This window comes from Pezoporus wallicus, unplaced genomic scaffold (assembly GCF_028554395.1).
Source record: "Pezoporus wallicus isolate ANWC-B61680 ecotype Strahan unplaced genomic scaffold, APGP_CSIRO_Pwel_v1 contig_1583, whole genome shotgun sequence".
NCBI classification, from domain to species: domain Eukaryota; kingdom Metazoa; phylum Chordata; class Aves; order Psittaciformes; family Psittacidae; genus Pezoporus; species Pezoporus wallicus.
In genome coordinates, this window is record NW_026637266.1 from 1,889,202 (window position 1) to 1,915,382 (window position 26,181).

General features: G+C 37.6%; 2 protein-coding genes across 2 annotated transcripts in view; one reads left to right on the forward strand and one right to left on the reverse strand.

Annotated features, from left to right (window-relative positions):
• The window catches only part of AIMP1 (aminoacyl tRNA synthetase complex interacting multifunctional protein 1), a 35,398-nt gene extending 24,340 nt beyond the window's left edge, over nt 1-11,058 (reverse strand). The window contains exon 1 of the mRNA XM_057404592.1: nt 11,004-11,058. Within this exon, the coding sequence (XP_057260575.1) occupies nt 11,004-11,005 (2 nt within the window). The 5' untranslated portion in view covers nt 11,006-11,058. The remainder of the gene's footprint in view (nt 1-11,003) is intronic.
• A 2,148-nt stretch (nt 11,059-13,206) lies between these two features.
• TBCK (TBC1 domain containing kinase) overlaps nt 13,207-26,181 on the forward strand; it is a 96,379-nt gene continuing 83,404 nt past the window's right edge. Inside the window, exons 1-3 of the mRNA XM_057404596.1 lie at nt 13,207-13,561; nt 16,397-16,631; nt 18,541-18,613. Coding sequence (XP_057260579.1) covers nt 16,439-16,631; nt 18,541-18,613 — 266 coding nt within the window. The 5' untranslated portion in view covers nt 13,207-13,561; nt 16,397-16,438. The remainder of the gene's footprint in view (nt 13,562-16,396; nt 16,632-18,540; nt 18,614-26,181) is intronic.

Genomic DNA, 26,181 nt, shown 5'->3' on the forward strand with positions numbered 1-26,181 from the left:
AGATATAAGGAAGTTATTTACTGTGAGGGTGGTGAGGCACTGGAACAGGTTGCCCAAGAAAGCAGTAAATGCTCCATCCCTCGCAGTGTTCAAGGCCAGGCTGGACAGGGCCTTGAGCAACCTGGCCTAGTGGGGGTGGTAGAACTAGATAATCTCTAAGGTCACAGTATCACAGTATGTTAGAGATTGGAAGGGACCTCAAAAGATCATCTAGTCCAATCCCCCTGCCGGAGCAGGAACACCTAGATAAGGTTACACAGGAATGTGTCCAGGCGGGTTTTGAATGTCTCCAGGGAAGGAGACTCCACAACCTCCCTGGGCAGCCTGTTCCAGTGTTCTGTCACCCTCACTGAGAAGAAGTTTCTTCTCAAGTTTAAGTGGAACCTCTTGTGTTCCAGTTTGTATCCATTACCCCTTGTCCTACCATTGTTTGCCACTGAGTAGAGCCTGGCTCCATCCTCGTGACACTCCCCCTTTATATATTTATATACACTAATAAGGTCACCCTTCAGTCTCCTCTTTTCCAAACTATAGAGACCCAGCTCCCTCAGTCTTTCCTCATAAGGGAGATACTCCACTCCCTTAATCATCTTCGTTGCCCTGCGCTGGACTCTCTCCAGCAGGTCCCCGTCCTTCTTGAACTGAGGGGCCCAGAGCTAGACGCAATATTCCAGATGCGGTCTCACCAGGGCAGAGTAGAGGGGAAGGAGGACCTCTCTCGACCTACTAACCACCCCCCTTCTAATACACCCCAGGATGCCATTGGCCTTCTTGGCCACAAGGGCACAGTGTTGGCTCATGGTCATCCTGTTGTCCACTAGGACCCCCAGGTCCCTCTCCCCTACACTGCTCTCTAACAGGTCGTTCCCCAACCTATACTGGAACCTGGGGTTGTTCCTGCCCAGGTCCCTTCCAATCAAAACCATTCTGTGATTCTATGACAGGTGATGGACTTTACAATTACAGACACATATATATGCCTATAAAATAAAAAATATAAGCAAACTCGGCTGCATCTGGACATGTCTACAAGGTCAGCATATGTCACAGGAACTCAAAGAATCTGTAGAGCAGTTTAACCTCTAGGGTTTTACTGGGGAGCAAAAGCTTTAGATTACTGTCATAACTACATGGTAAAAAAAAAAAACATAAATCAGATAGCAGAAAATTAACCAGAACTGCTCTGAAATCTACCTGTTGATATCAAGCAGAAAACTGTTTCTTAGGTATTTCACTTATTTTTGTAACTTTATCCTCAAAAGGTAAGCATTCATACTACCTCCTTAATTAAGAGCAGGCACAGCAGTTATAAAAACATAAAGAAGAAAAATATTTACCCTCTCTCCCTAAGACAGGCCTCACTCCAGAACAAAAATGTATTTTAAAAGTCTCTCTCAAAAACCAATCTTTTTTCTTTTGGGTCTGTCAGAGCAGTAAGGATAATAACCCTTGCTGAAAATCCCAGCTGCTAAAAGGACATTTTAAAGACACCTTCTCCTCAAAAAATGTGAGGAGTTTGAAAATAAGAATACTGTTAAGCAATGCATTTTGTGTCAGCAACAGTCTGCAAAATAATGGCACTTGTTAGGTAGTTCACAGCAACAACGATCCCCCTTTTCAGTTTTAATTCACAATACTCTTCACATCCAAAACCTGCCTATTAGTTACCTTATTTAGTTAAACTGTGAAATTTATTACTTTTTACATTAGTTTCAGCTTTTCTATATATAAAAGTAGCATCTTGTAGCACAGCTAAAGGAAAACAGGATTTAACCATTCAGTTAAAGCAAGTGCTAAGATTAAAAATAACCATTATGTATTCAGGAAAACATTCAGCAGACATCATGCAGATGTACAACAAAAGAATTAGCGTTCTCTAACAACCATGGTTGCTGGTACTGGTTACGGTTACTGCTGGTACTTACTGAGGAAGAAACTTGACATATCCTTTTATGTGGACCAAGCAAAAGGTGAAGAAAATTAAACCTGAAAATGTGCAGGTTTATGTGTGCATGTGTCTGTGTGTAATCAATGAAAGAATGGCAAACATCTCTTAACCAGGGACAACAAAGCTCTGAGGGGAAAACTACTAGCTGAACTGCAGCTACAGCATCTTATTTACATAGCCAAAACCCTCCCACACATACTCAACACACCAGTCTCATCGCACAAATAACTGTACTTTCCAGTACTGAATTTATTCACATACAATATACAAAAATACTAATTTACCCTGTGAAGAGAAAATTATTTATTCAGCTGTGCAGTGAAAAGTCTAACTTGACTTTTAAGTCTAAAGCTGGCTGACAACAACTAATTCTCAGCAGCCAGAAGCAGTTACATGTCATTTCAAACCGCATGCCAGCAGTATTCATAACTGCATATTCCTGGCATCAGCCTCAAAACTCTTTGTCAATGTAGACTGAATAGAGTTAAAATTCCTAGCAAGCATCTCATGTATTTAGAAAATCTTCAGATATAACTATTAATTATTGTAACCAACTACCTTTTAGATCAATGGTTTAAACTTGTGTAGTAGAAATATGCAGAATATTTTTCCCCCTTTGGAAGTAAAAGAAAGGAACTACTAAGAAAAAAAGTTTTCAGTAGATTTGCATTTCGCAGATGAAGACTTCACTATTCTCAGCAGGAAAACAAACCAACCAACTTCTGAAGCAAAGACTGTACAATAACTACCTGTCAATCATTTCCAAATAAAGTGCAAAAAGTAAAAATTCAAAGGATGCTTGAAATAAAAATGCCAGCTTCTGCTCAGACATGGATACCCACCAAAGGGTTTATTACAACACACCTATTTCAGATCTTCTACTGATGTGAAACAATTTTTTCCAGAAGAGTATCCTTCAAATTAAAAAAAAAAAGAAAAAAAAAACAAAACCAAACCAACAAAAACCCCCACCAAAACCAAACCACACCACATTTTCCTGCAACAGGTTTATATTTAACACAGGTCTTTTTCTTTTTAAAATTAGGATAATTTCTTATTAACAGAGAATCATCACTCAGATTTTATATGCTTCTTTCACATTTTGAAAAGCAAAAAAGCTTTCCAAGACTAATGTAAGCCCCATGCAAACAAATACACTATTGCAGTTATTCTAGTTGACACACAGTAACTACCTTCCCAAACCATTTTGAAAAGGTTACTTTCAGCCCGACTTGTTTTCTGTATTCTAAAACCAGAGAGGAACACCAAGAGTATTTTGGATTACCTTTTAGCATCCTTGAAAAACTCAAGCTCTTACTTCCCTTGTTAATTTAATATTGCATAGTTTACTGAGTAAATTCTCACTAAAATGTTCATGCACTGGTGCTGAAAAGAACTAAATTAGGAACATCACTGCTACTAAATACCTCTTTATGAGCACTTGATCACCCAATTTAAAAGTAAATATACTCACTAGTCCTTTGGGCACAGTCCAGAACAGCAACACCATTATTGAATTTGCAGTATGTTAGTTCAAGTAAAACTTCTGGACCACATCTTCTATAAATACTTAAGTACTGCTTGAGAGAAAGCACACCAATATTGTATATTCTAATGGCACTAAAAAGGTAGACAATCTTGTAATTGCCTTTCAAAACCTTCTTTGTAACTGTATGTAGAGAGAAGCATTTGAGGCTTGCAGCTTTTACAGCTTCTAGGACGAAAATTATTTTCCCCTCTTTCAATACGGAGTCTGTGCAGAGAAAAGAACAAACAAAACCCTCGTGCATTCATCTTGGACACTGAGAAGGCTGATGTCAGCTGTACGACTGACAGCATCTGACAGAAAAATTCTCCAAGCAGCTTTTGGGCAACAGCCATATTTCACCCATGGATTCAAAGCTTCTTTTGTTTCCATAGTTTAAAACTGAGCTAAATTCTAATTTTGCTCAGTTTCAAATTATCCTATTATAAATCCAACCATTTAAAGCCAATTATTTTCAATTAAAATACCTTGGGGTTTATCACCTTCAAAACCTGCAAATTTGCTGGCAAGTTCTCAGTAAACTCTAAATTTCTAAGCTATATGTAAAGGGTAAAAAAAAAAAAAAATAATCTGTGCCTAGTTCTTATCATTTTATAGATGGTCATACGGATGTGAAATGACTTACCCACTGTGTCGTACCAGGGTAAATCAGACCCTAAGAAAGATTCATTTCCCTGGTGTACAATTTAGTGTCATATCCCAGCTGGCAACAGTGACTTCCTTAGTGTGACTCTTACCAGTTACTGGAGCACTTGACACAAAAGTAGCTCTTACAGTAGGACAAGCACAAATGTGAACTTACGGCCTTCACTCCAGAGCAGCTGCTACCAAACCAAATGCAGTACCTCTTGCATGCCATGTGCAAGCCTGTGCACTCTGTGGGAAGAGCAGTCCCTGGTTGCCCTGGCCAAATGAGCTGCTGAAATATCTGCTCACTTATCTTCAGTCAGAAACAAGATCCTGCTACAAAGCTGTATATTAAACTGTAATTGAGAGACACTCTGGGATAGAAGCCAGATCCAAAAGCCATGGATCGTTTCTGACAGAGGGTCCTGAAGTCAGAGACTAATCTTTAAACTATTAATTTATACTCAGTTGAAGTTACATTAGGAAAGCTCCTGATGAGAAGGAAATGGAAATAAAAGTCTTCTATAATGGGTAGTTTTACGCCAAAAGATTGCACCAGATGATCTTTAGAAGAGATCTGCTAACTCAAAGCGACTTTTGACAATGTTTTATGGATTGCAAACTGCTTTCAAATGTAAAAAGCATCTCAGAATCTGCCTGCTTTCTGATAATTAGGATATGAGACAATGCATCAGAGAAGCAGTTATAAGAGGAACTCATTTTTTTTTTCTAATCCATCATAGAATCTGTCAGTTTTTTTGCCAGCATTCTGAGAAAAGAAGAATGGGTTCTTCTACATGAATTGTATTTAATGGATGACGGTTAAATACAGTATATATTGCTTTCTACTATGAGCGCTAGTTTAAGCTTCCATTTCTAGAGTTTTTGAAGTCAAGGAACAGTTTCTAGGCTGTTACTATAAAGTGGTATAAGAACTTAAGAATTGTACATAAAAGTTGTGCAGCGCAACAAAAATTACAAAAGCTAGGTCAGCAGAAGGCATTTCTTTTCTGGAATTTCTCTCTGAAAATTGTACATAGCAAAGAGGACTTTATCTAATTCTCATTTCAGTAAGGTATCAGTCATTTTCTTTAGAAACAACAAGTGTCAACAAGTTATGACAACTGCTGTTACAGACTCCCAACTGAGGTATTTAATCACTAAATTGGATCAATTTCAGACTATCATGGCTCTAGGCTTTAAATGTAACTGAAGAGAAACCTTATCTTTCACCTTGGTAGCCAGAGATGATTCCCTCACTTTATTAATAAAGATAGGAATTACTTTTATAGGCATAAAACTTTCACTCTACACGAGCAATAAGATTTTTTTGGAAAAACATCCCCTCGTCAGTTTCTGTAGACAGAACGGGTGACCTACCCCTACCAGAAGTCCGCTGATCGATTGACAATATTCTGACAAAACAGAATGAAGCAAAACAAACCACAAAATTGAACAATTGGAAGGTTCAGAAAGTTACTCAGATATTCAGATGTGGACTCATTCACCCAGTTAATTCTATCCCCCCAGTCCTGTTCTGATCCCATGGTAGGACATGAGAATTTTTGAGTAATAGAAGAGGAACAGTCATGGACATTCAAGAAGAACACATGACTCAGACACTGATTGTTTGGTGGTTACACACTACTGCTAATGCAGCTCAATGTTAGCCAGTAAGCAGCAGCATTAGATTTACTAGGATAGACTAATTACCATAGTAAATAAATAACATACAGAGGAATAAACAAGTGATTGAATTGCTCCTCTTATTTCCATTTGAACCAGCCAGTTATTTAAAATGCAGTATTGAAAACCAAAATTGCAAACTACTTTACAAGCTCACAATAAGAAAATAAGAGGATACTAACAGTTGCCATCTGCCAGTCCTGAAAGGCATGACATTTTTGAGATAGCTTATTTAGAGGGAAAAATAAAAACTCAAAACTGACATTCAGAAAAAAATCCTACAAATCAAACTGATTTCTTTTTGTGTTGGCCAGTCACCTGATACAAAATATCACCTGGGAGCAGGTCATGACTTGTATGTCTCCTAGAAAGCTGAACAGGGATCTGGCACACTGAATTTTATAATCAGGGATGCCAGCGACTGCCATGCCTAAACCACAGTTATAATTACTTACAAATTTCTAACCATGCTAAATTTATAAGCATTTGTCAGTAGCACAGAGCATGTTCAAACAACAAACTTTCCTTATTTAACTATAAACTTGAACAATTTAGAAACAGTCAAATGAATATAGTGATCATCTCAAAATATTTGAAGCCACCACACTAACCAAGCAAACTAGCTTATATTTCTTAAATTCAGTAAGTGCTTTCCCTTGTTCTGTCTATCAGATCTATTCAATAGACCAGAGCTACAGAGACTACAGTTTTAGGCAGTGAAATATACCTGCTTGCAGAACGCGTCATACGTGTTACAGACTTCACCATTAGAAGGCTTTATGGCTCAAAAATGTAAAGGCAACTAAATAATTAACACAACACAAACAGTATAGAGAAGAACAACTTTTCACCTGAAAATTTACCTTGCCATGCCTCTCCCCTCCGGTTTAAAAGAAAAAAAAAAAGGAGTGGGGAAATCAGCTCAAACTTGTCTTTTCTATAGACAAGAAGTACGAGGGATACAGGAGGAAATATAGGAGAGGCAAGTCAGGAAAGGCCTGACTAGCCACATTTTATTACAGGCAAACTGCCTCAGCTGCTCAGAAGGTTTCCCAAGCAATGTTCACATTGCACTCATGCATACTCAAGACCCCTCCCCGCAACTGCTACAGAGATTTGCTTTTGTCCAGGTTCTCCTTTCCCGTCTCTCAGCTTTTTAAAGACACTTCAAAGAAGATCAAAAAGCTTGAAAGAAATGCAGTTGTTTAGTCTACAGAAGAGAAGATAGATGGAAGGCTTGGCCTCGTTCTTCAAATGCAAAGGAAGTTGGTATGGGAATGGGACTAGACTGTTCACCAGGTTTACTGCAGACAGGAAAAAACAAGGAAGATTTAAGTTAGACATTTGAAAACCTTTCAATTAAAAGTAATTGACTGACCAGGCTACCTATGGAGGTTGTGGAATATCAATCACTGGAAGATTTTAAGAAGAGGTTATGCAAACACCTGTCAGAAGTGATTAAGGTATAATAGATTAGAGTGAATTTGAGATCTTTTGCTCCTCTTCCACTAAGGTCACCCAGCATTACAAACTTCCTCCTTTCACACCCCTGCACTTTACTGAACTTTAAAAAACACATAGTAAAACCTATCCCTTTAAATGTGACATTTCCACATATTCAAGTGTGATTATTTGGTAGAGCAAAACACACATCAAAGATTTGCTAACTGTGAAAGCAGGATAAAGAAATCACCTGTGAAGTAAAATACCAATGCATTAGGTTTACACTCATACTGAAGAAATTGTCCTCTAATGTCATAATGCAGACAGTACTATATTTTCTTGTTTTCCAAGAGAAATTTGTGAAAATTTTAACTGATGACTTACTGATTTGCAGTCACAAAGCCTAGCCAGCCATTTTTCAGTTTTTGCTTATTTTTTTTTTAAAGGAAAGCACTTTTTCCCAAGCATCAAAAAACCCACAAGCCAAAACAACAAAACAAACAAACCCAACAAAAAAACCCAAACCAAAACAAAACCCAAACAATGAAAGCAGAAAAATGCTTTGAGAAGTATCCAAATCTTTTTGAAACCCTATTAAATTATGAGTAAGGATGGCTTCCACCACACTAGGGGATAAGAGCCATATGAGACTTCCCTCCAACACTGTTTAATACTAACATAACCATGGAAATACTTCCCCCCTACTGTTTAACACTAATGTAACCATGGAAATGAAAACTAAATATCAATTTCTTCCTCACCACCAGGATGCCAGGATATCTAACATGGGAAATATTTCTGGGTGATGATAATAAGAACCATACAGGTAACTGTTTAGTAGGAAAATAAACAGGGGTTTCCAGGGGTCTCTGCTGGACTGACATCATATAATTAGTATCACTATACAAGAAACAAGAGATGCTATTTATTTTACTCACATCTGATATTCCTAGCAGCCACCCTCTATGCGGACCCTTCAGTTTACTTGTGTTGTCTAGCACTTGACATTCTTTAAGTTTTAGGAAACATTTCCTTTGAAGAGACAAATGTGAATTCATTCACATGGGAGCTTCAACACACAGCAACCAAACATAATCAGAAAAGTTCAAAAGTGTTATGGTAGATAGCAGATTTGTCTTCCTGCACACTTGATAATCTTCTGCTGACAACTGCTTTCCATTATTTTTATTATAGAGACATCTTCCCAGAATGCTTCTGAGGACTTGTAAAGTAGGTGGGATTTATACACACCTGAGAGCTCAATTTTTTCTTTTCATTCTTGGTCTAGAGAGGTCATGAATAACACTTATCTCCTATTTTGCATCTCAATACATTTTTTTTCTTGCAATTCAAGATCCACTCTTCATTCTGATGCCATTATTTGGGTTCTTGTCCTCCAGAATGTACAAGCTACCTCTGCTGCTGCTGCTTCAGGCTTTTTCAGAAATGAACATGACAGACATAAAATTATTTATTCTACTTTCATGTTGGTGGGAGGGAAGCTGAGAGACCAGCACTTTTCTAATTTTATTCTACTGGTAGTTAGTAAATTTACACAAAGCAACAATTTCAGAAGTGGTCTGTTGACTCAGAAAGCAAGCCCACAAATCACTACAGCTGATTATTACCTTATGTTATGACTTACTATCTTATAATACAACCTAGCAGAGTTCTATAGTATTAAGTGTGCTGTGTATAGAAGTACTTTGAGGTATTTTTACAGTATTTCCAGAAACTGTTTTTAAAGCTTCACGCCAACTGAGTGCACTGTATCTCAATATATTACAGATTAAAATAAAAGCAAAGTTTTTTACTTTCTACTTTAGTCCTAATTTAAGAAACACCACCACACAACACATTATGGAGCTTATGGAAGAAAAACAACAAAAGGTTGAGAGAATTTGGAAACACTGATCAAATTATTGTGATGTTTCATCTGAATTAGGAATTCAGTGTGTCAAGCACATTACGTGAAATTTCAGTGATAAACATTACAGTAAATATATATATTTCAACATTCTCTAAATTATGACTGTTCTTCAAAAACATGATTTTATCAAGGGTATTAAGCAGGCAACTTTAGGAAGAACAAGAGCAGGGAGGAATGCCACCAATAAGCTCTGCCTGACGGAGCATTACTCACATGACATTTTATAGTTCCCTTTTCATGAAAGCACAGTATTGTGAAACTTCCAGGTCAGTAGAAAGTCAAGGACTGTAGTAACTAGAATCCCTTGAGTGATTTGCAGGAATAACTTTAAAGAAAAGCCATGAATTAAAGGATTTTGCAAAGCATGCAAGGTCCCGGAGGGTTGCTTGCTTCCTCCGGGAAGTTAACTTCATTGCTAGTCTTCTTGGATAACACATGTAATTGAAATAACAGTACTGTATTAAACAGACTTCAGTAAAATACATTTAGGAGAAATTTCAGAGAACATCTCCAAAATCAGAAGGATGAAAACCCCCACTCTACTGACTATTTGATAAAATGTCAATGTTCTACCTTTTAATTATTTCTAAAGTCTTATCTCTTTCAATAATATTCAGTATTAAAAATTCTGTTTCAGGACTTCAGTTTTATTTTTACAGATGTTAGGTTTACTTTTGCAGAGGTCTGCCAAATAACATATTATTATTTAAACATAACTTGAGAATAATGTCGTAAGAGAACAATAACGACATACTAAAATGGGATGCTATATTTAATGACCATTGCCTCACCTTACTACAAATTTCACGTAAGCATCCCGAATTGCAAAACTACCCGTGAAAAGTAATAACTGTATTAAAAAAATAATAAAATAAAAATCTGAGTTAAAGAAACAGAAAGATCAGGAAATGCATGGATATTTTGTAGCAGTATTTTCTTCATTTTGCTAGCTGCTAAACCCAACACAAAACCGCTTATTAAGATATATAGTACTTCAGTTACATTGCCATATGCTGCTTAGCTCTGGACTTGTAACATAATCTAACAAGGATTATCCAATCCATGCATCCCTGTACAGAATGTCCTGCATATTAAATCTTGCAAGTATCTCTACTGAGAAATGAGCAAATACTTAGCTAAAACTGGTTTTCACTCACTGAAGTCTATGCAAAAGCATAACAAACACATATACCATTTACCAAAACAGAAAAAGCAGCTGTTTTTCAGTAAGTAACAGCCTGCCCTATGCAAAGCTCAAGTCCGTACACACATACTTCCCAGGCTATTACAGCATTTTCTTCAACGCCCACCACACTATGCCGCTTCCAGTCGATGGGCTAAATAAAGGAACTCAACTAATTTCAGAAGAACCACTTCAAGTGTATGCTTCTTCCCCGCAAAATGTGGTATCTGTATCTGTAGTGCCACCCTACAGCTACAATGCACACTACGCCCCGTGATTAAATCCCATATACAAATTAAACAACAACAAACACGGTTTCCTCTATTTTAAAACCCCTCAGCCCACTTCCCCGCTGCAGAATTGCCCTCAGAGGGATAGCAGCAGCCTCCCTCAACCACCGCCGCAGCACACAGCCCGCAGGGACATCCCGCCCTCAGTTGTCTCCGAAGCAAACAGAGCCCTGTCCGGCTCCTCAGAGAGCTCGGCCCGACCCGAGGGAGGGCCCCAGGGCAGACCACCACGACACAAGCCCCCAGCAGCGAGGGGCATCAGAACCAAGTCACCCACAGGCGCTCTAGGAGCAGGCTGAGGGGGCACAGCCACGGCCCCGCCGTGTCGGGCCCCACCGGGACGCACTCACATGAACCGAGCCGCCGCCACACACCTCCGCCCGCTGAGGATAAAAAAGGACCCCCTTTCCCTAGACTGCCAGCGTGAGCGCCTGAAGCTTGTAAAGAAAGCGCCTAGGAAAGCTTCAGTACCAGCAGCAAGCATTGCTTTTACGGCCAAGATGCTCAACATGTCGTTGTCAGAGTACCGATAGAGCACACACACAAGTGGCGTTAGGGGAACTATTAAACTCTTCTTTTTTAAAAGGCCCGAAAAGGAGAAAGGTCAGGCACCCCAGAAGACACTCTTATGCCGGGGTCCTTCTGGCTCTGTCTGCGAGGAGTGACGCCACGGAGCAGAGAGGGCGGTGCTGCCGCGCTCAGGGGAGGGGCGCGCGGCAGGAGCGGCGGCGCTCGGGGAGGTACCTCCTTGTCCAGGTCCCGGCCCTCCTCCCTTTCCCTCTTCTCCTCTCTCCTTCCTTTCTCCTACCTGGCTGTGCTTAGGGCGGCAGCCCTCGCCCGTGGTCGCTGGGAGACAGAGGCGCCGAGGGAGTGGTGTGTGGGGCGGGGGCGCGGGGCGAGCGCTGCCTTGCAGCGCCGTGAGGTGTGCTGGGCCGGAGGGAAAGGCGGCCCCGCCGGGTCGCGCCTTTTCGAGCTGCGAAGTGACGTGGGTGTAGCGCCTGAGGGCGCGGGGGGCTCTGCTCGCGTTTCCATAGGGCGTTGGGGGTTACTGGAGCGGCTCGGGGTTACCGGCACTTTCAGCAGTCCTTCAGCAACCTGGTTAAATCTGACTTCCACTGAATTCCTGAGCAGCCGTGGATAATGTGTGCAGTATCAAGTGCTAACATAACACCTTTATGTGTATAACGACGCCGATGTAGCGGAACAGGCAGGCTGGCAGTAACCAAGACACTGATAAACAGCTAAAAGAACAGGTTTATAAAACAGAGAGTCAATTAGACTATTAGAATCTATCCACATTAGCCTATAATTTCTTCATGCTATCCAAGTGTTCTTATTTTTCCCCACTAGCTAAACGTCCTAGCTGCAGATACAAAACTTGAGATGTCTGTAAGTTTCGCTAACCCTTAGGCCTGGCTTTCAGAGCAGCAGCTCTTTATTCTATGCAGTAATGTTGTAAATGCTGCAAACAACACCAGGAACTCTACTTATGCAAGCACCTGTATGGGATAAGGATGCTTTAATGTACTTGTCACAAAATTCTCCAAATACTAGTGAGATAGAGTGTTTTTTAATCTTTGCTGTTGTCTTACATTTCACTTAAGTGCTGCTTTATTATCCCCACAACAGTAGGGAAAGGAATTACCATTTAGTATTTTCATGAAATAACGCCTCAAATATTTGTTAGCCACATATGCCAAAGCCACTATGATACTTCTATGGGTTTTGTGTTTTTTTCTTTTGAAATTTGTGTATTGAAGACAAAATAATGACATTGGAACCTTTTCAAAATCTGGTTTTCATTTTCTGTTGATCTCAAGTAATAGCATTATAATGAAAATTCTGGCATGGTTATTTATCTATTACAAAATTTGTATAACTGTGATCTGAAGTGTTTCTTTCCTGCACTGAATGTATTAGTTTGGACAAAACAACAATTTGTTTACTTGTTTTTAAAGTATGCCTGACGTGCATATAGCCTGTAATTACCTGCCCATGACTCCCTAGTTATTCTTTTTTTATAGGTAGAGTACCTCTTACTTCAATGAATGTTAGAAAAATTAGAAAATTTTGTAAAAGAAAATTTGATGTTTTACCACAGGACAAAACATTTGATTAAACACAATTCTGATTACATTTAGATTGTTATGCCACCTTATGGTGTTTGTAGTAGGTGTTTATACTGCAGATGAAAAAAAAGATTTGTGAGGTAAACTAAATTTAACCCAGAGTTCCATCACCCCCTGCAAAAATTAAGCTGATAAATTAATACTTTTTATTATGAAGTGAGTATGTCCCAACTCACTGTTTGTGGTTGTCCTAACAAATACTTACTTTCTATGCTCCATTCCATAGGAATCTGAATTCATCTTTTCAATTTCTTTTCTGCATTTTAATAAACTTTATGAATAGTTGTGATGCTGCACAGTGAGAGGCAAATCACACAGTTTTGTGTTTTTCTGAAGTAGCAACACTGTAGCTAAAATTGCACCTTTTATTTCAGTTACTTTGTCAAATTAGTATTCCTGCTGCAACAGGAATATTTGAAGAAGAAGAAAAGATATTTTGTGAAAGAATTTCTTCATATAAAATAGCTCACTTTGTTGAAAATACTGTGATTTAATGAAAACCAGGGTAAGCATAGGATGTTCAGGCCACCTGCTCTCCTGAAATTGTTCTTAATTGCTTTAAAAATAATTCAATAGCAGTACTGATTATAATTATGCTTTAATTCTGAAAAATTGCCTTCATTAGGCAAGGGATATTTACACCTGGATACTCAGGAGGCATTTAAATAACTAGCCATTTAAAATGGCTATCAGGTATTAGCACATGGCTAGTTGTCTTTATTTCTGCATGTGGATCCTTTATAAACCACAGATGTGTTTCACAGAATGGATTCATACAGGTTGGCCTGTGCAATGTTTGCTTCTGAGAGCCAAATTTATGTTTTGGTTTTTTTTAATGGCAAAGTTCTTAGTGCCCAGTGACTACTGCCTTAACGCAGGGCAGTGAAAAAGTTGTAAATGATGGCTATAAAATGCTGAATTCTGAAGAAAAAATATTTGTTCTTTGAGAGGAGTAGGTATTCAGAGAAGCAAATAAATTGCTCTGTAGATGACAGGTTTTTGTATTTTGTTTTTCAGTGCTGGGCATGGAAAAGCTATCAAATAGGAGATTGCTGAAGTAGAGCTAATCTGAATGTTAACTAGGAATTTGTAAAGTTCTTCTGCTTACAGTGGATTTTGTTGAGAATGTTGGTTAGTGGCTTTGTGTACTGTAAAGGTTGCTAAGGGAGATTTGGATGGAGGCAGTGGGCTAGAGAAGATCATTGAGAGGTTGGATGCAAAACAGGCCACTTCTGGACTTCTGATCTTTGTCAGACCTATTTTGCAGATGTGATAGACATATATGGAATAAATGGTACTTTGGAAACAACAGCTCAGTAATTTTAGTTGACAGTAATAAGACGAGTTTTTGTTTGCTCTTCCATCCTCACTGTTCCAGATTATCAGAATTGAATTTTCAGTATTCAGTCCCAAAATTGAATTTACCTTATCTGTTTCTGGTGTCAGTTTAAAATAACAAACGTTTCTCTTCCTCTTTTTATTCCAAAGTAATAAGGAAGTTCTACAGGCCATAATTCATTCCTCCAAATCATAAAATTAATGCAATATGTATCTTTTGTGTATAGAAAAGGTGACTTTAAGGTGTGAAATTGCATGCCTTGAACATGAGGAGAATGTGCAGCATTCTGTCTGTTTATAGTTGTGCCAGACTTTGATGTGGATTAAAAAAAGGAAAAAAAAAGAAAAAAAAACGATTTAAAAATAGTTAGATGAGCTTTTTTTTCAGATGAAATTTTAAAATACGTGTAACACTTCTGTTTGAACTTAGAAATGTCAGTAAGGTACTGGATAAATGACTAGACTGAAATAATTTCATTAAAACAACGCCTTTCACTTTAGCTGTAATATATGTCCCTTTTTAAAGGTGTTGGAGGGATTAAGTTTGGTGGGTTTTTTTTTTATTACTTGGTTTATTTTTGAAGTCAGCCCCTGGGATTTGTAGAAGTTGAGAGTTAAGGACAGAGATCAGAGTTAAGTTGTGAAGGTGGGTATTGACAGAACTAGCTGTTCTCCATCATCAGAGAGGGTTTTTTTTCATTGCTTTAGCAGATTGCACAAAATGAACACTATACTAAGAGAACTTGTTTTAATGCATATATATTAAAATTCTTTATTGGTTCCTTTAGGTGGCTGACAGGATATATTGTTTGCTTATATCATGTCTTCCTTTTTGTCTGTGTGCTTCCTAACCAAGGGAAGTAAATGATAAATCTGTGGTTGTCTAGTTGAAGGCATTGCAGGTGGTCTAATTCATTATTGTAGGCCAAGTGCTCAACAGTACAAGAAAAGTTTAATAGAATAGTTATTGACTTGATACTTAACATTTTGAATAAAAATTCCTTTCTAAATGTCCACTGAATGCGGATGCAGTGTATTAGAGAAGTATTATCTAGAAGATTATTTTTCTGTAGTAAAAATGAAAACATTTCTTCTCTGAGTAAATATTGCACCCTACATATTTTACTTTTCAGAGACATAATGCATCTCACTGTTTGGCATAATTTTACTCTTCCTCTCCTCAACTGTGATCACATTAACATTCTTTTATTTTAGAGCAATTATTTGAGAACTGTTGTGCCAAGCAAGATTATAATTCATTCTTTAAATCAAGATTTTTTTTTTCCTGATTAATATATATTTTCTTTCTGAAGCCAGGTAGTTCATTTGGCAGACATGATGTTTTTATAAGAATATGAGTCTTAATACAAATAGTTAAAGTTTTCCAGTTGGAACTTGCTGCATGCCAGTAAGTCTTTGTGCTTGCATTCAGTCCAATATACGTCTTTCCAATGGAACATTCTAACTCAAAATTGCATTGTTGGCATCCTAAAATAAATCCTTTCCAGAAGATATTAAATATTCATGAGATATGAAAGCATTGTATCTTTACAAATGAGACCTTTAATACAAAAAATACTACTAGAAAACTCCAATGCTCAATGCTGTTTCAGATTTTCTTCCTTTAAGTTTGATTGCTTAATACTGTGCATTTATATTTAAAGTGATAATGTATATTAGCATTTAAATGGGTATATCTCATGTTTGTATTCGGAGGGAAAAATACAGATGAGAGTCTTATATTTGCTTTGTATTTTAAATTGGACTGTAATAGTTAAAGCAGAGGGTACATTCCATAATTTACATTTTCATAAACTTGGTAAATATGTTTCGTATCTGGGCATCTGTGTGCAACTTGTCATGGGGTCATTCAAGAGTAACAGAAAAAACTTTTTAGGTTTTTTATTGGGAATTTTCTGCTGCAAACAAGGTATTTTAAAAGAGTTTGTTTCATGTCTTTACTGCTTTTTAATCAATAGCCTATTGTATTACAGTAGTCACCTGAAGACTGTATGAAAACTTTTATCTGCTTTTAAAATAGTTTTATTTGGTTCTTAGATCTGTTCTTAAAACTATCACTGTTTCTTGATCTTCAAATGTAGTGCTTATGATGCAGCAGCATTGTATTGTTATTGCTGTTTTTATTATGCAAAAAGTCTCATTTCCCCAAGCCTTTTAAATTGTGTTATTTAGTAAGCAGCTAGTAAGCTCAGTCACTAATAGATAGAGTCTATCTATTTTGCAGATAAATCTTTACTCTCTGTTCTCTTTTTAAGGAACGCAAATTGCTCCGAAGGGCTTAAGACTGTGCGAAAAAGATGTTTCCTTTAAAAGACACTGAGATGGGTGCCTCCACCTTTTTTGCCTCTGCTCTGCCACATGATGTTTGTGGAAGTAATGGCCTTCCTCTGACACCTAACTCCATCAAAATTTTGGGGAGATTTCAAATCCTTAAAACAATCACCCATCCCAGACTTTGCCAGTATGTTGACATTACCAGAGGCAAACATGGTGAGTATTGGTTTAGTAAGGAAATTTTATGTATGGTTACAGTGATGTTTTTGTGATAGCATATCTAAAGGTGACCTAGCAGTATATTGCCTTTATAGCACCAGAAAGTGGCTGGCTTTTAGCCTCAAAATGACTGTATACCTTTGCTGTGACTGGTGGTACTGGTGCTTTTGTTTCTTCTATACAGAATCAAAGCAGGGATTAATTGTCCGTCCTCTTTTGTTCTATGATATGCTAAGTGATAAAAGCCAAGAACTTTCTTCTTTTTATACCTCACTAAAATTCTTATATTCAGCTGCTGTGCCATGTTTTTTGTGTAGGACGTTGAAATACATGTATTTTTGACACTGACCTCCTACACCCATGTTCTAATATTGTGAACATTTTCATGTCATAGTTACTTTTCTTGTACATTGCAGCTGATCTTGCTGTTGCAGTTATTTTGTGTCTTGGCTGCAAGCTTCCGTTATTTATTTATTTTCTGTTCTAGCTCTTTAAGATCTCTCCCCCTAGCAATTACTTAATTCTGTACGTTTTTGTTTTTTTTTTTCCTTAGTAACTGTTATCACACTTATAGTTAACTCAAATAGGCTTTAGTTGTTTGGGGTTTTTTTTCTACTCCAGATGATTTTATTCTGTTGCAAGCTCAGCAGGAATACAGCAGTTGTCACAAAAAGGCTGGAACACCTGTGACAATTTAAGTGGTTGCCATCTTTAACTTTTAAATCGCAATGTTCCCACATGAAACTGGATTGTATGTATTTGATTAGCTACAAGGTCTCATAAAGTAGAGAAAGTAATTTTTTCCCTTTTAGGATGTAGTATGAGAGGATGTTTCAAATCTTTAGGATATTGCTGACTCCAAACATGGAAGTATTCTGGGGGGTGGGGGTTCTTTGTGTTTTTATTTGCTCTCAAACTTGCATATTTTTCATTTTCTGCCATCAGGAGATCTAGAAAGTTTATTCATTTTCATCTTGTTTTTTCTAGTACCTTTTGAAACAGGAACTGGGATTTTCTTACAACATTCTTTGGGATGAAAGGTTAAGAAACATTAGCTAACATTTTATAAGTAAAAGATACAGTTAAATGGGAAAACACAGCCTTTTTGGCAGTGAAGAGCCAATGACATGAAAGTTTGAGTGTGTATAAATATGAAGGAGAAACGATCTTCTCATAATTGAAGTAACTTGAAGGATGGCAAATAAAATGTCTAACCCTGAAGTCAGGAGACCATTTTCTTTCCAGTGGTTAAGCAGCAGTTAATCACTTTCAAATAATGTGGCAGATTTTGTGCAAATTTCATCATTCTGACACTGACAAAGTTTTCGTCAACCCTATGCATAGTAATTTATTGTTATTTCTCTTGTAAATGTCAGTATTCAGAGACAGCCCATCAATCTATGGAACATGTGGGATCCCTGCCAGTCCTATCACTATTTGTTGGGTAAAAGATACTAGAGCTAGTAATGTGCTAGTTGGTTCATCAGGACTAAAACTCCTGTGCTCACTCCAAGCCCCTTTTCTCAAAGCTAATGTTACTTTGAGTCTATCTCTCAACAACCCATTCACAGGTTCCTGCAAATATGTAGATGTTTATCTTCTTCGAGACCTCAAATCTTAAGTCAGATTTGATTGACATTGGTTGGGGGATTCAGCATTTGTTAGGGGGTTACTGGATAGATGGATTGACAGTGCTTTGCATGAGGAAGGAGGAAAGATAATCTTCTGTATCCCATGAATGAAAATGGTGGTGATATCCAGAAGTTGTACATCTTCGACATTTAATTATGTGTAATTTTCCATGCAATATATGAAACATTTTATATCTGCCAAATAGGTAGACTGAGAAGTCTGTACTCCCACTGTCTTCTTTGGATTCTACTCCTCTTATACTTTTTTCAATTAGAGAGACTGGTGGTGGCTGCTGAGCACTGTGAAGAGAGTCTGGAAGATTTGCTACGAGAAGGAAAGCCAGTCAGGTAAGGTATCAATCTAAACTCAGATCCATTCACCATAATTTCACGTCATCTATGGCAAAATCCCAGACTTTTGTCTAACTTTTACTGGTTTATATAAATTTTACTCTGTTAATGTTTAACCTACAGACATTGTTTTTCAGACAAAACACATGCCTGTAAGAGAGAGTACTTATTTCCATACGATTCTAAAAGCCAGAAGGATTATGGGGAACTTGCTTAAAACTGAAACTTTTGTAACTCATGCTGTCTGTCTTGTAATACAAGTTTTGGGTTTTCTTTAAAATAAAATCAGACCTATGACTGGATAAATACCTTCCTAAGAATTAATTTGAAGACTGTATGCCTGCCAGATGCTGAAATACAACTTTTCACTAGAACGCACAGAATTTGTGTGTGTTTTTCATACGCAAAAATGTATTTTATTTATTAACTAGAAAGTGGACAGGCTGTCAGATACATATGCCAGGGTGCTAGTCAGTGATTTACATTTGAGTCAATACAGTCAGTTCAGCAAGGCTTTGGTCAAAACAAGGTCCAAAGGCCGGATGTCAAGAATATTTGCTTTCATACTGGGATGTATGGAACTGTTGAGCTGTATCTTTAAAGACTCAAACAAACAAAATTCCCATTAGACTTGTTGCTAAAAGTGTTAACTGCAGTTTTAAGTCTGTCACTAGCATCTTAGGAGCAAAGAAGTGGCATCTTGTCCTAAAGATTATGTAATGCAGAAAATGAAAAGAGTGGAAGAAGAGTAATATGATTTCAGTTTGGAATAGCAAGACATCAGACATCATAGGCTAACTGGTTATTTCCAGAGGACACAAATATATAAATACAAAGCACATTTAGAGAAATCCTAAGTCTCTTCATTCTAGTTTCTGAAAAGTTTATAGCAAACATTAGATTTCATCTCTCGTGATGTTCATGAAGGCATTGAGATGATGATTACTCAGTAAAATAGCGGGTTTTTATGTGTCTTCCCAGGGTCTTCCCAGTTAACATTGGGCATCTCAGGTGGGCTGATTTTGATCAGGAACTATACAGATATATTTCATGTGACTCATCCCAAGTTCGATTTGTATAAAAGGAGTAATACTGGATCTGTAGCCTTTTGAGCCTTGCAACTCCTCAATAGGATGCTAACAGTGTTGTCTTGCAGAGGTAAATCTAAATGTGAAATGGCCCATACCTGCTTGTTAGCTTTTTGTGAACTTAAGCTTGTATGATGGTATGTGTTGAAGAGGAATGTTAGGCAAATACGGCTTCCATTTTTCCTTAAGGTAGAAGGGTATTCAGGTGCAAAGGGCTTTTCATGTGTGGTATAGATTACAGCCCTTCACACAGTTTTGCATGAGGTTACTGTTATAGAAAGTTCCAGAAATAGTTAAAGCCTCATAAGCTCTTTGCTTTCCTTTTTCACTCAGTTCTCACACTGTTCTTTGAACATGTGCATCCTGGTGTCAGATGAGAAGCAACCCAGGCTGCCTGCTGCCTCTTGACTGTTTTGAGAAAGCATGCATGGAGCTGTTTTAATTTGCTTTGAATTGCTTGATATAGTATACTTATGTAGATACTCTTGACAACGTCTGTTGTGATTTAGTCCTGCAGCTTTAGTATTTTAAGGGGCAAGATAACCTTTCCGAGGGGGAAAAAAAAATTATCTGTAATTCTATAAACAAAATTTTCTCAAATAACAGTTGTGGTTATATGCATATCCATTATTTCCCTCTGTACTAGGATGTGTTTTGTGTCATCCAGAAAGATTTTTGAAACCTTTCTAGCTAGTTTGCTAGGGTATGCGGTTTTGGGGTTTTTTAGGTGCTAAAAGAAGTTACTTAGTTTGTGACAGTTTCCTCAGCTATTTGGGCTGTGGCTTTGTTGACAGTAGATGCCTAAAGCTCGGCTTTATTTTTTCCTCTTGGCTTGTGAAAGTTTTTACTAAAATAAGTTGTTCTGGTATCTGATTTTTCTTTTTAATGAGCCAATTGTGATTTCTTCAGGAAGCTGTAACACCTAAAGCATAGGGCTAAAATATAGCCTGTATGAATATTCATAGCTTTAAGAGACATTAGTCATTCATCTACTGTAAATTACAGCTTTTGCAGTAGTAGCTAAAAGATAAATTATTTTCATTTCAGATGAAGCTTCTTGCAAGACTGATGTTTTTCCTCTTTTTTTTTTTTATAAAAACAGGCATTTTTGTTCTTATGTGAGACCCATTAATTTCCAGAAATAACTTGGATGTGCCAATTCCCAGTACTGGTTATATGATCTGTCTGTATCAATTACCTTTGGAGGGAAATATTTGCCTTTTTCCATGTATTCTGATTGTATTGGTCAATGATAGCATAGCTGGTTACACATCAGGAGTTGATGTGTATGCTATTGCAATTAATTTTATAAACTGTTTCTGGAATGTGAGAAGCTGCTCTTCTGGTTTCTAGATTAATTTTCCTTATGCTTGCCAGTAACCTAAGTCCTTTGCACCTGTACCACAAGCTGATGTAAAGTCAGCAGGAAACCTTCTATTATATTAGTGCTGAAATTCAAGACATTACATTATGGACTGTCTGTCTTTCCATACGTACTGGAAAACAGGCCATACATCTGTTTGCTAGTTATTTGCAGTTAATCTTTCCTGAAGTCATGCATCAAGCATAGCACACATTCCTTAATATATGAATTATATTTAGAAAAAAGAAATCCAAGGAAGTTACTTGTTCTATTAACCTGAGTCTCACCAAGTTTTCTAATTCTAATGAATCAGTTGCCCATAGGGGCTGAATACTGGAAATCAGAGCTCTAACCATTTACCTTATCTGTTGTGTCACAGCACAGCAAATAATTTTACTAAGCATACCACCAAAATTTTTCTAGAACTTGGATTTATGATTATTTACGATATTCAAGAATTCATTCATTACCTAACAATACTGTGACAGCAGTCTCCAGTAATTACAAAGACAGTGTGTCATTGTCCTCAAAGTTAACATGTTCCACTTCACTTTCAAAGGGTAATGAAAGTGTTTGGTAATTTATGGGCAGATTATTTTCTCTTTTAAGCAATGCATATTTGGGATCCTTGAAGCAGTATGTGCTGCAGTTAGAACTCTTTATCAGGTAAATTTCAAGAACTCTCAAATGGATGAAATGCGTGGGCTCTTTGCAATTCTTACCATAGGTAACCAGATGCAGAGAAGGAACCCTCGGTTCTTGAGTGTTTTCTGTGTTTTATGCCATATGGACATCATAACTGCAGTTAATGCTTCTAAAAGTGACATTAACTCCAAATCTCTTTTACTGTGCTTCCACAGGGCATCACAATAACAGCAGGGAAACTCTTTTGGAGTTCTGTGCCACAGGGAACTCAGGCTACAACCATGGAGAAGAGTTTTAGGATAGGATAGGGTAGGATAAAACTTCAGTCACTGATGTCCCATTTTTTACTAGACCAGTCTCCATTGTCCTCTGTGTGAGAGATTAGTGTCTGGGTCATTGTTTCCTGTTTAATTCCCAATTTATTATTCTGTCTGTTGTTACTCTGGGTTAGAGAAAGTATGCACTTAATTTTAGTTTATAACAGTCACATTAGTGTAAAATCGGCATGTTTAGGAGTCAGTTAAATTTTAAAGGGCTAGGAATTCATTTAGGTAGTCAAGCAAAAAACAGTAAATATCCGATTTAAGCTCAAAATAGTTTGATGCTGTTCAGAGATTTGAAAACATGTCTTGGTCCAGCTGGCTTCTTCTGTATTGCCTTATGCATGCAAGGATATTTTCTTGTGAATGAATTGAAAATAAGTCACAAAAAGTTATGAGAAGGAGTTTTGTACTTCAGCAACCTCACTAAGGGTAGTTTTCATGCTTGTGGCAGTCAAAATTTTACGAGCTTTTCGAAGTTGCTAGTTATTTTAGTACTGTTGATGCCGCAGACCTGAATGTAAGATGTGTCTTTATATTTTAAGCTTCTCCACCTTTTAAACACATCTAAGACTACTCCTTTGGGATACCATTTCCAGACAGCGGTAAAGGAGTTATTTTCTCTGCTCTTGTGCTGTGATAGAAGGAGTTGAGAGCTTTTCCTTCTCTGTCACGCTTGAAGTGTGTTTCTGCTTTGAAGAAGTTGATCTGCACTTGTATTCATAATAATAAAAATGCTGGCAAATACTGACATTCAGCAGACGTTTGGCATCTACACTAGAGTTTCTGGATGGGTCTTCAACTTGTGGCTTGAGCAGTCTGAGTTCTTCAGTAAAACATAGTTGTCGTATGCTTTGAAAGTCATGGTTTTGAAAAATTACTAGTGAACCGTCAGAGATACAAGGTATAGTTTTGTTATACACGGAACGTTTGATAGGAAACAGACTGTGTCTGCAGCTGTTTACTAGTTTGGAGAAAACATGATCTGACTGATTTGGATGAGTACATTTTATTTGACTGCATTACACAGTTGTCTGCTCAGTGATTGGATTAGATTTCTTTATGCCATACTTCCTGTTGGTGTGTTTTTGGCAAACTTGAAGTAAAACTATGTTGCAGAAGAGATTTTTAGATGGGGGAGAAGCAATTTCTGGGTAGCCAGGGATTCTTAAAAGATATTGTAAGACAGGTGCAAGTCATCAAAAGGCTGAAGGTTTTACATGATTTGACTTAAAGAGCTGTGTATGAGCAGAACTTCAAGGGCTGAGCGTATTCTGCTTTGAATCAAGTCTGCGTTGGAATTTCACATGAGAAAACCATATGTCATAATGAGGCTGCATTTATCAAGGATAAATGATGTAGTAAAATGAAGTAGCATTAATAAACAAACTTTTTTTTTTTTTCTAAGTATGTGTGAGAGTCTCTAGTTTGGGCATTTAGTGTTTGAAGAGTTTTCCTTTAGTTTCTTGCCAATGCTTTACTTCCAAAGCTATGACGGAAGATTAGCCATTTGTCCAGACTTGTTTATATATTGTCCAATGATGCTTTTCTTCATATAGGAGTATTTTTATTCCTGTAAGTAATCTTTAGTCTGACTGCAAGTCTTTTCATAGTGTTCCTTTTAGCATAAATTGTCTCCTGTGACTGCCTTTCCCCTCACAGAAACAAAATAATCGTTTGAAATAGAAAAGGGGTGTAACTTTCAAGAGCTAGTTGAGGTGAACATTGTTGATCTTGATGGCTGAGGGACCTTTTTCAGGTATGAAACCAAATTCTTTGTGTAGTTAGCTGCAGTGTTGGTGGCAGCACATGACATCCCAGAACACATGCCTGTGTCTCTCTTATATGTGAAACATAGCAGTGGGTACACGCTTATTTCTTAGTTTACTCTCTTCCAGGAAAAAAAGAAAACAGAGGAATCCTACTCTTTGAGGATATGATAGTCTATTTCTTGCTATTAAAAAGTAGGTATGATGGCTGCATGCAATATAAAATCTGTAGATGTGGAAAAAGGGTGTAGTAATATTTCAACATTTTGCTCTACTATGCTGCTTCTGTAGTTTCTTGTAGATACTTCATACGGATTTCCATGCTAAAAGCAGTATTAAAGATCTTGAGCTAAATATGAGTTATGCTGAGTTAATTGAGAACAAAAGTAGCAGAGAGTTTTGAGTCTTCAGTATCTAGTGAAAGAGGATGATGAGTTTCTTCCAAACAGATCAAATGCCATCCTCAGTGGGAGGGTGGCTTCATCCTGCGGAGACATTTCTACAAGGAACTGTTAAAGGATCAGTGTTAAGATTCCATTCTGCATTAACGGGCAAACTACTACAAATGAGCTAATGGCTGAAAAAAACAAATGTCAAATTCTTTCTGTGCAAATCTTTCTGGATTTGAGGCACATTACTAATATTAACGTTGATTTATTATAGCTGTGTTTAGAATGAAAATTGCCTGTAAACTTGTGAGAGCAAGGTGTGATTAGTATAGGGCTATTCTAACTTAATACAGTGTTTGACACTTCATCCTCCTTCTATGAAGGAAAAAAAGGAAGAGCTAACACTCATTAAACTTGCTATATAGTATGTGCTTCTAGAAAGGGATTATAATTTAAAAGTGCAAGTTGTTGCATTTGGGACCACTGAGTAATGTTTTCAGGAGAGCATTTGTCACCAATTAGTGATGAGGCAGCTGGCTTATACATTGATATGCTTGCAAACGTTTCTAACGTCATTGTGGTTTGAGATCATTTCTTTTGTGCATGGATGCTCTCTCTTTCAAGTTCCTTTCTATAGCGCAAATAGACCCAGACCCAAGCTAGCTGCTTTCCTGCCTAGAAGCTGTGTTAGTTCCATATTGTCCCTACATCAGTGTTGTGCCAGACTTAAAATAATAGATTCACAGAATATAATGTTATGGGAAACATAGCCATTTTTTCCCACCCTGCAATTGTTTTGGGCACCATACCATGGGCACAGCACTAAGTTGACTGAATTGCTCGGCTCCTAAACCAACAGGACCTTCAGATGCACAGATACATGTGCAGACGGAAGAAACTTGTGTTGGGACTGAATATATGCACTTGCATGTGTGTTTATAGGTGGATAGATGCCATGGAATTGGAGAGTGCTGTGATAGGAGTGTTTAGAAGGTTAGAAGGCTGGCAGATCAGGCTAGTTGCAAAGTTTAAAACTGTTAATTTCATTCATTCACAGCACACATCTCGCTAGAGGTTAACTCATGCATGTTATTAATCATCACTGTGTACCCCAAATTGTTAGTCTTTAACACATACTGTAAATTAGATGTGAGCATACAATACCACAGAACTGATGCTGTACAGTTAACAGTGGTAGTGATGGCCCTTGGTGGTTCTTGGAATTCAAGGTCATCATGCTTGAGAGCTCTGTGAGTGAAGTAAGAACCAGTATGAACCAGTATTTCTTCTAGTGTTACTTAAAGCCCAGTGTTTTTTATCACCATGCTCCAGCCCCCACTAGTGGTGGTCTCCTGTACTCCCAGTACTGCTTGTTTTGTTTTATGTTTTGACAGATATCCTTCTTAGGTATTTGGGAGTATGTCTTGCATATTTACAGTTTGCTGTGCTTCTCTTGTGCTTTTGTCTGGCAACTTTTGGTGATAGATTTCTCCTACATGCAGCTGTATCTATCTCTACTTGCCTCTTTGGTGATCACATTTTTCATATCGCTTTCAAGGAGATTTAATATTAATTATGTGTCAATTTCTAATTTATAGTTACAGGCATCTCCTTTTGGCTACACTTAAGTTTATTGTTACCTCTCTAGGTAGGTGTTTCCTGCCTGTTGTGATGACACGTATTGGGATATAGATCAAAGTGATGCACTTCTAATGCCTCTTGGAATATTAGTTGCTAGTGATGAAATTCCTAAGCACTATTGCTTATTGGCCTAGTTACAAAGTCCCTTTGATCACCTGCATTTGAGACTGTTCTTGGAACTTTCCATTCTGTTTCACTTTTGAGTAGCATCTGTACCATTGATACAGGAGTCCAGATTTTTTGAGCTAAACACTAAACTGTCCCAAAGTACAGCTTTTAATATTACATATTTAGAGGTTTGGGAGTTTCTTTAATTGTGGTATAGCCAAGTTGTTTATTAAAAGAACACC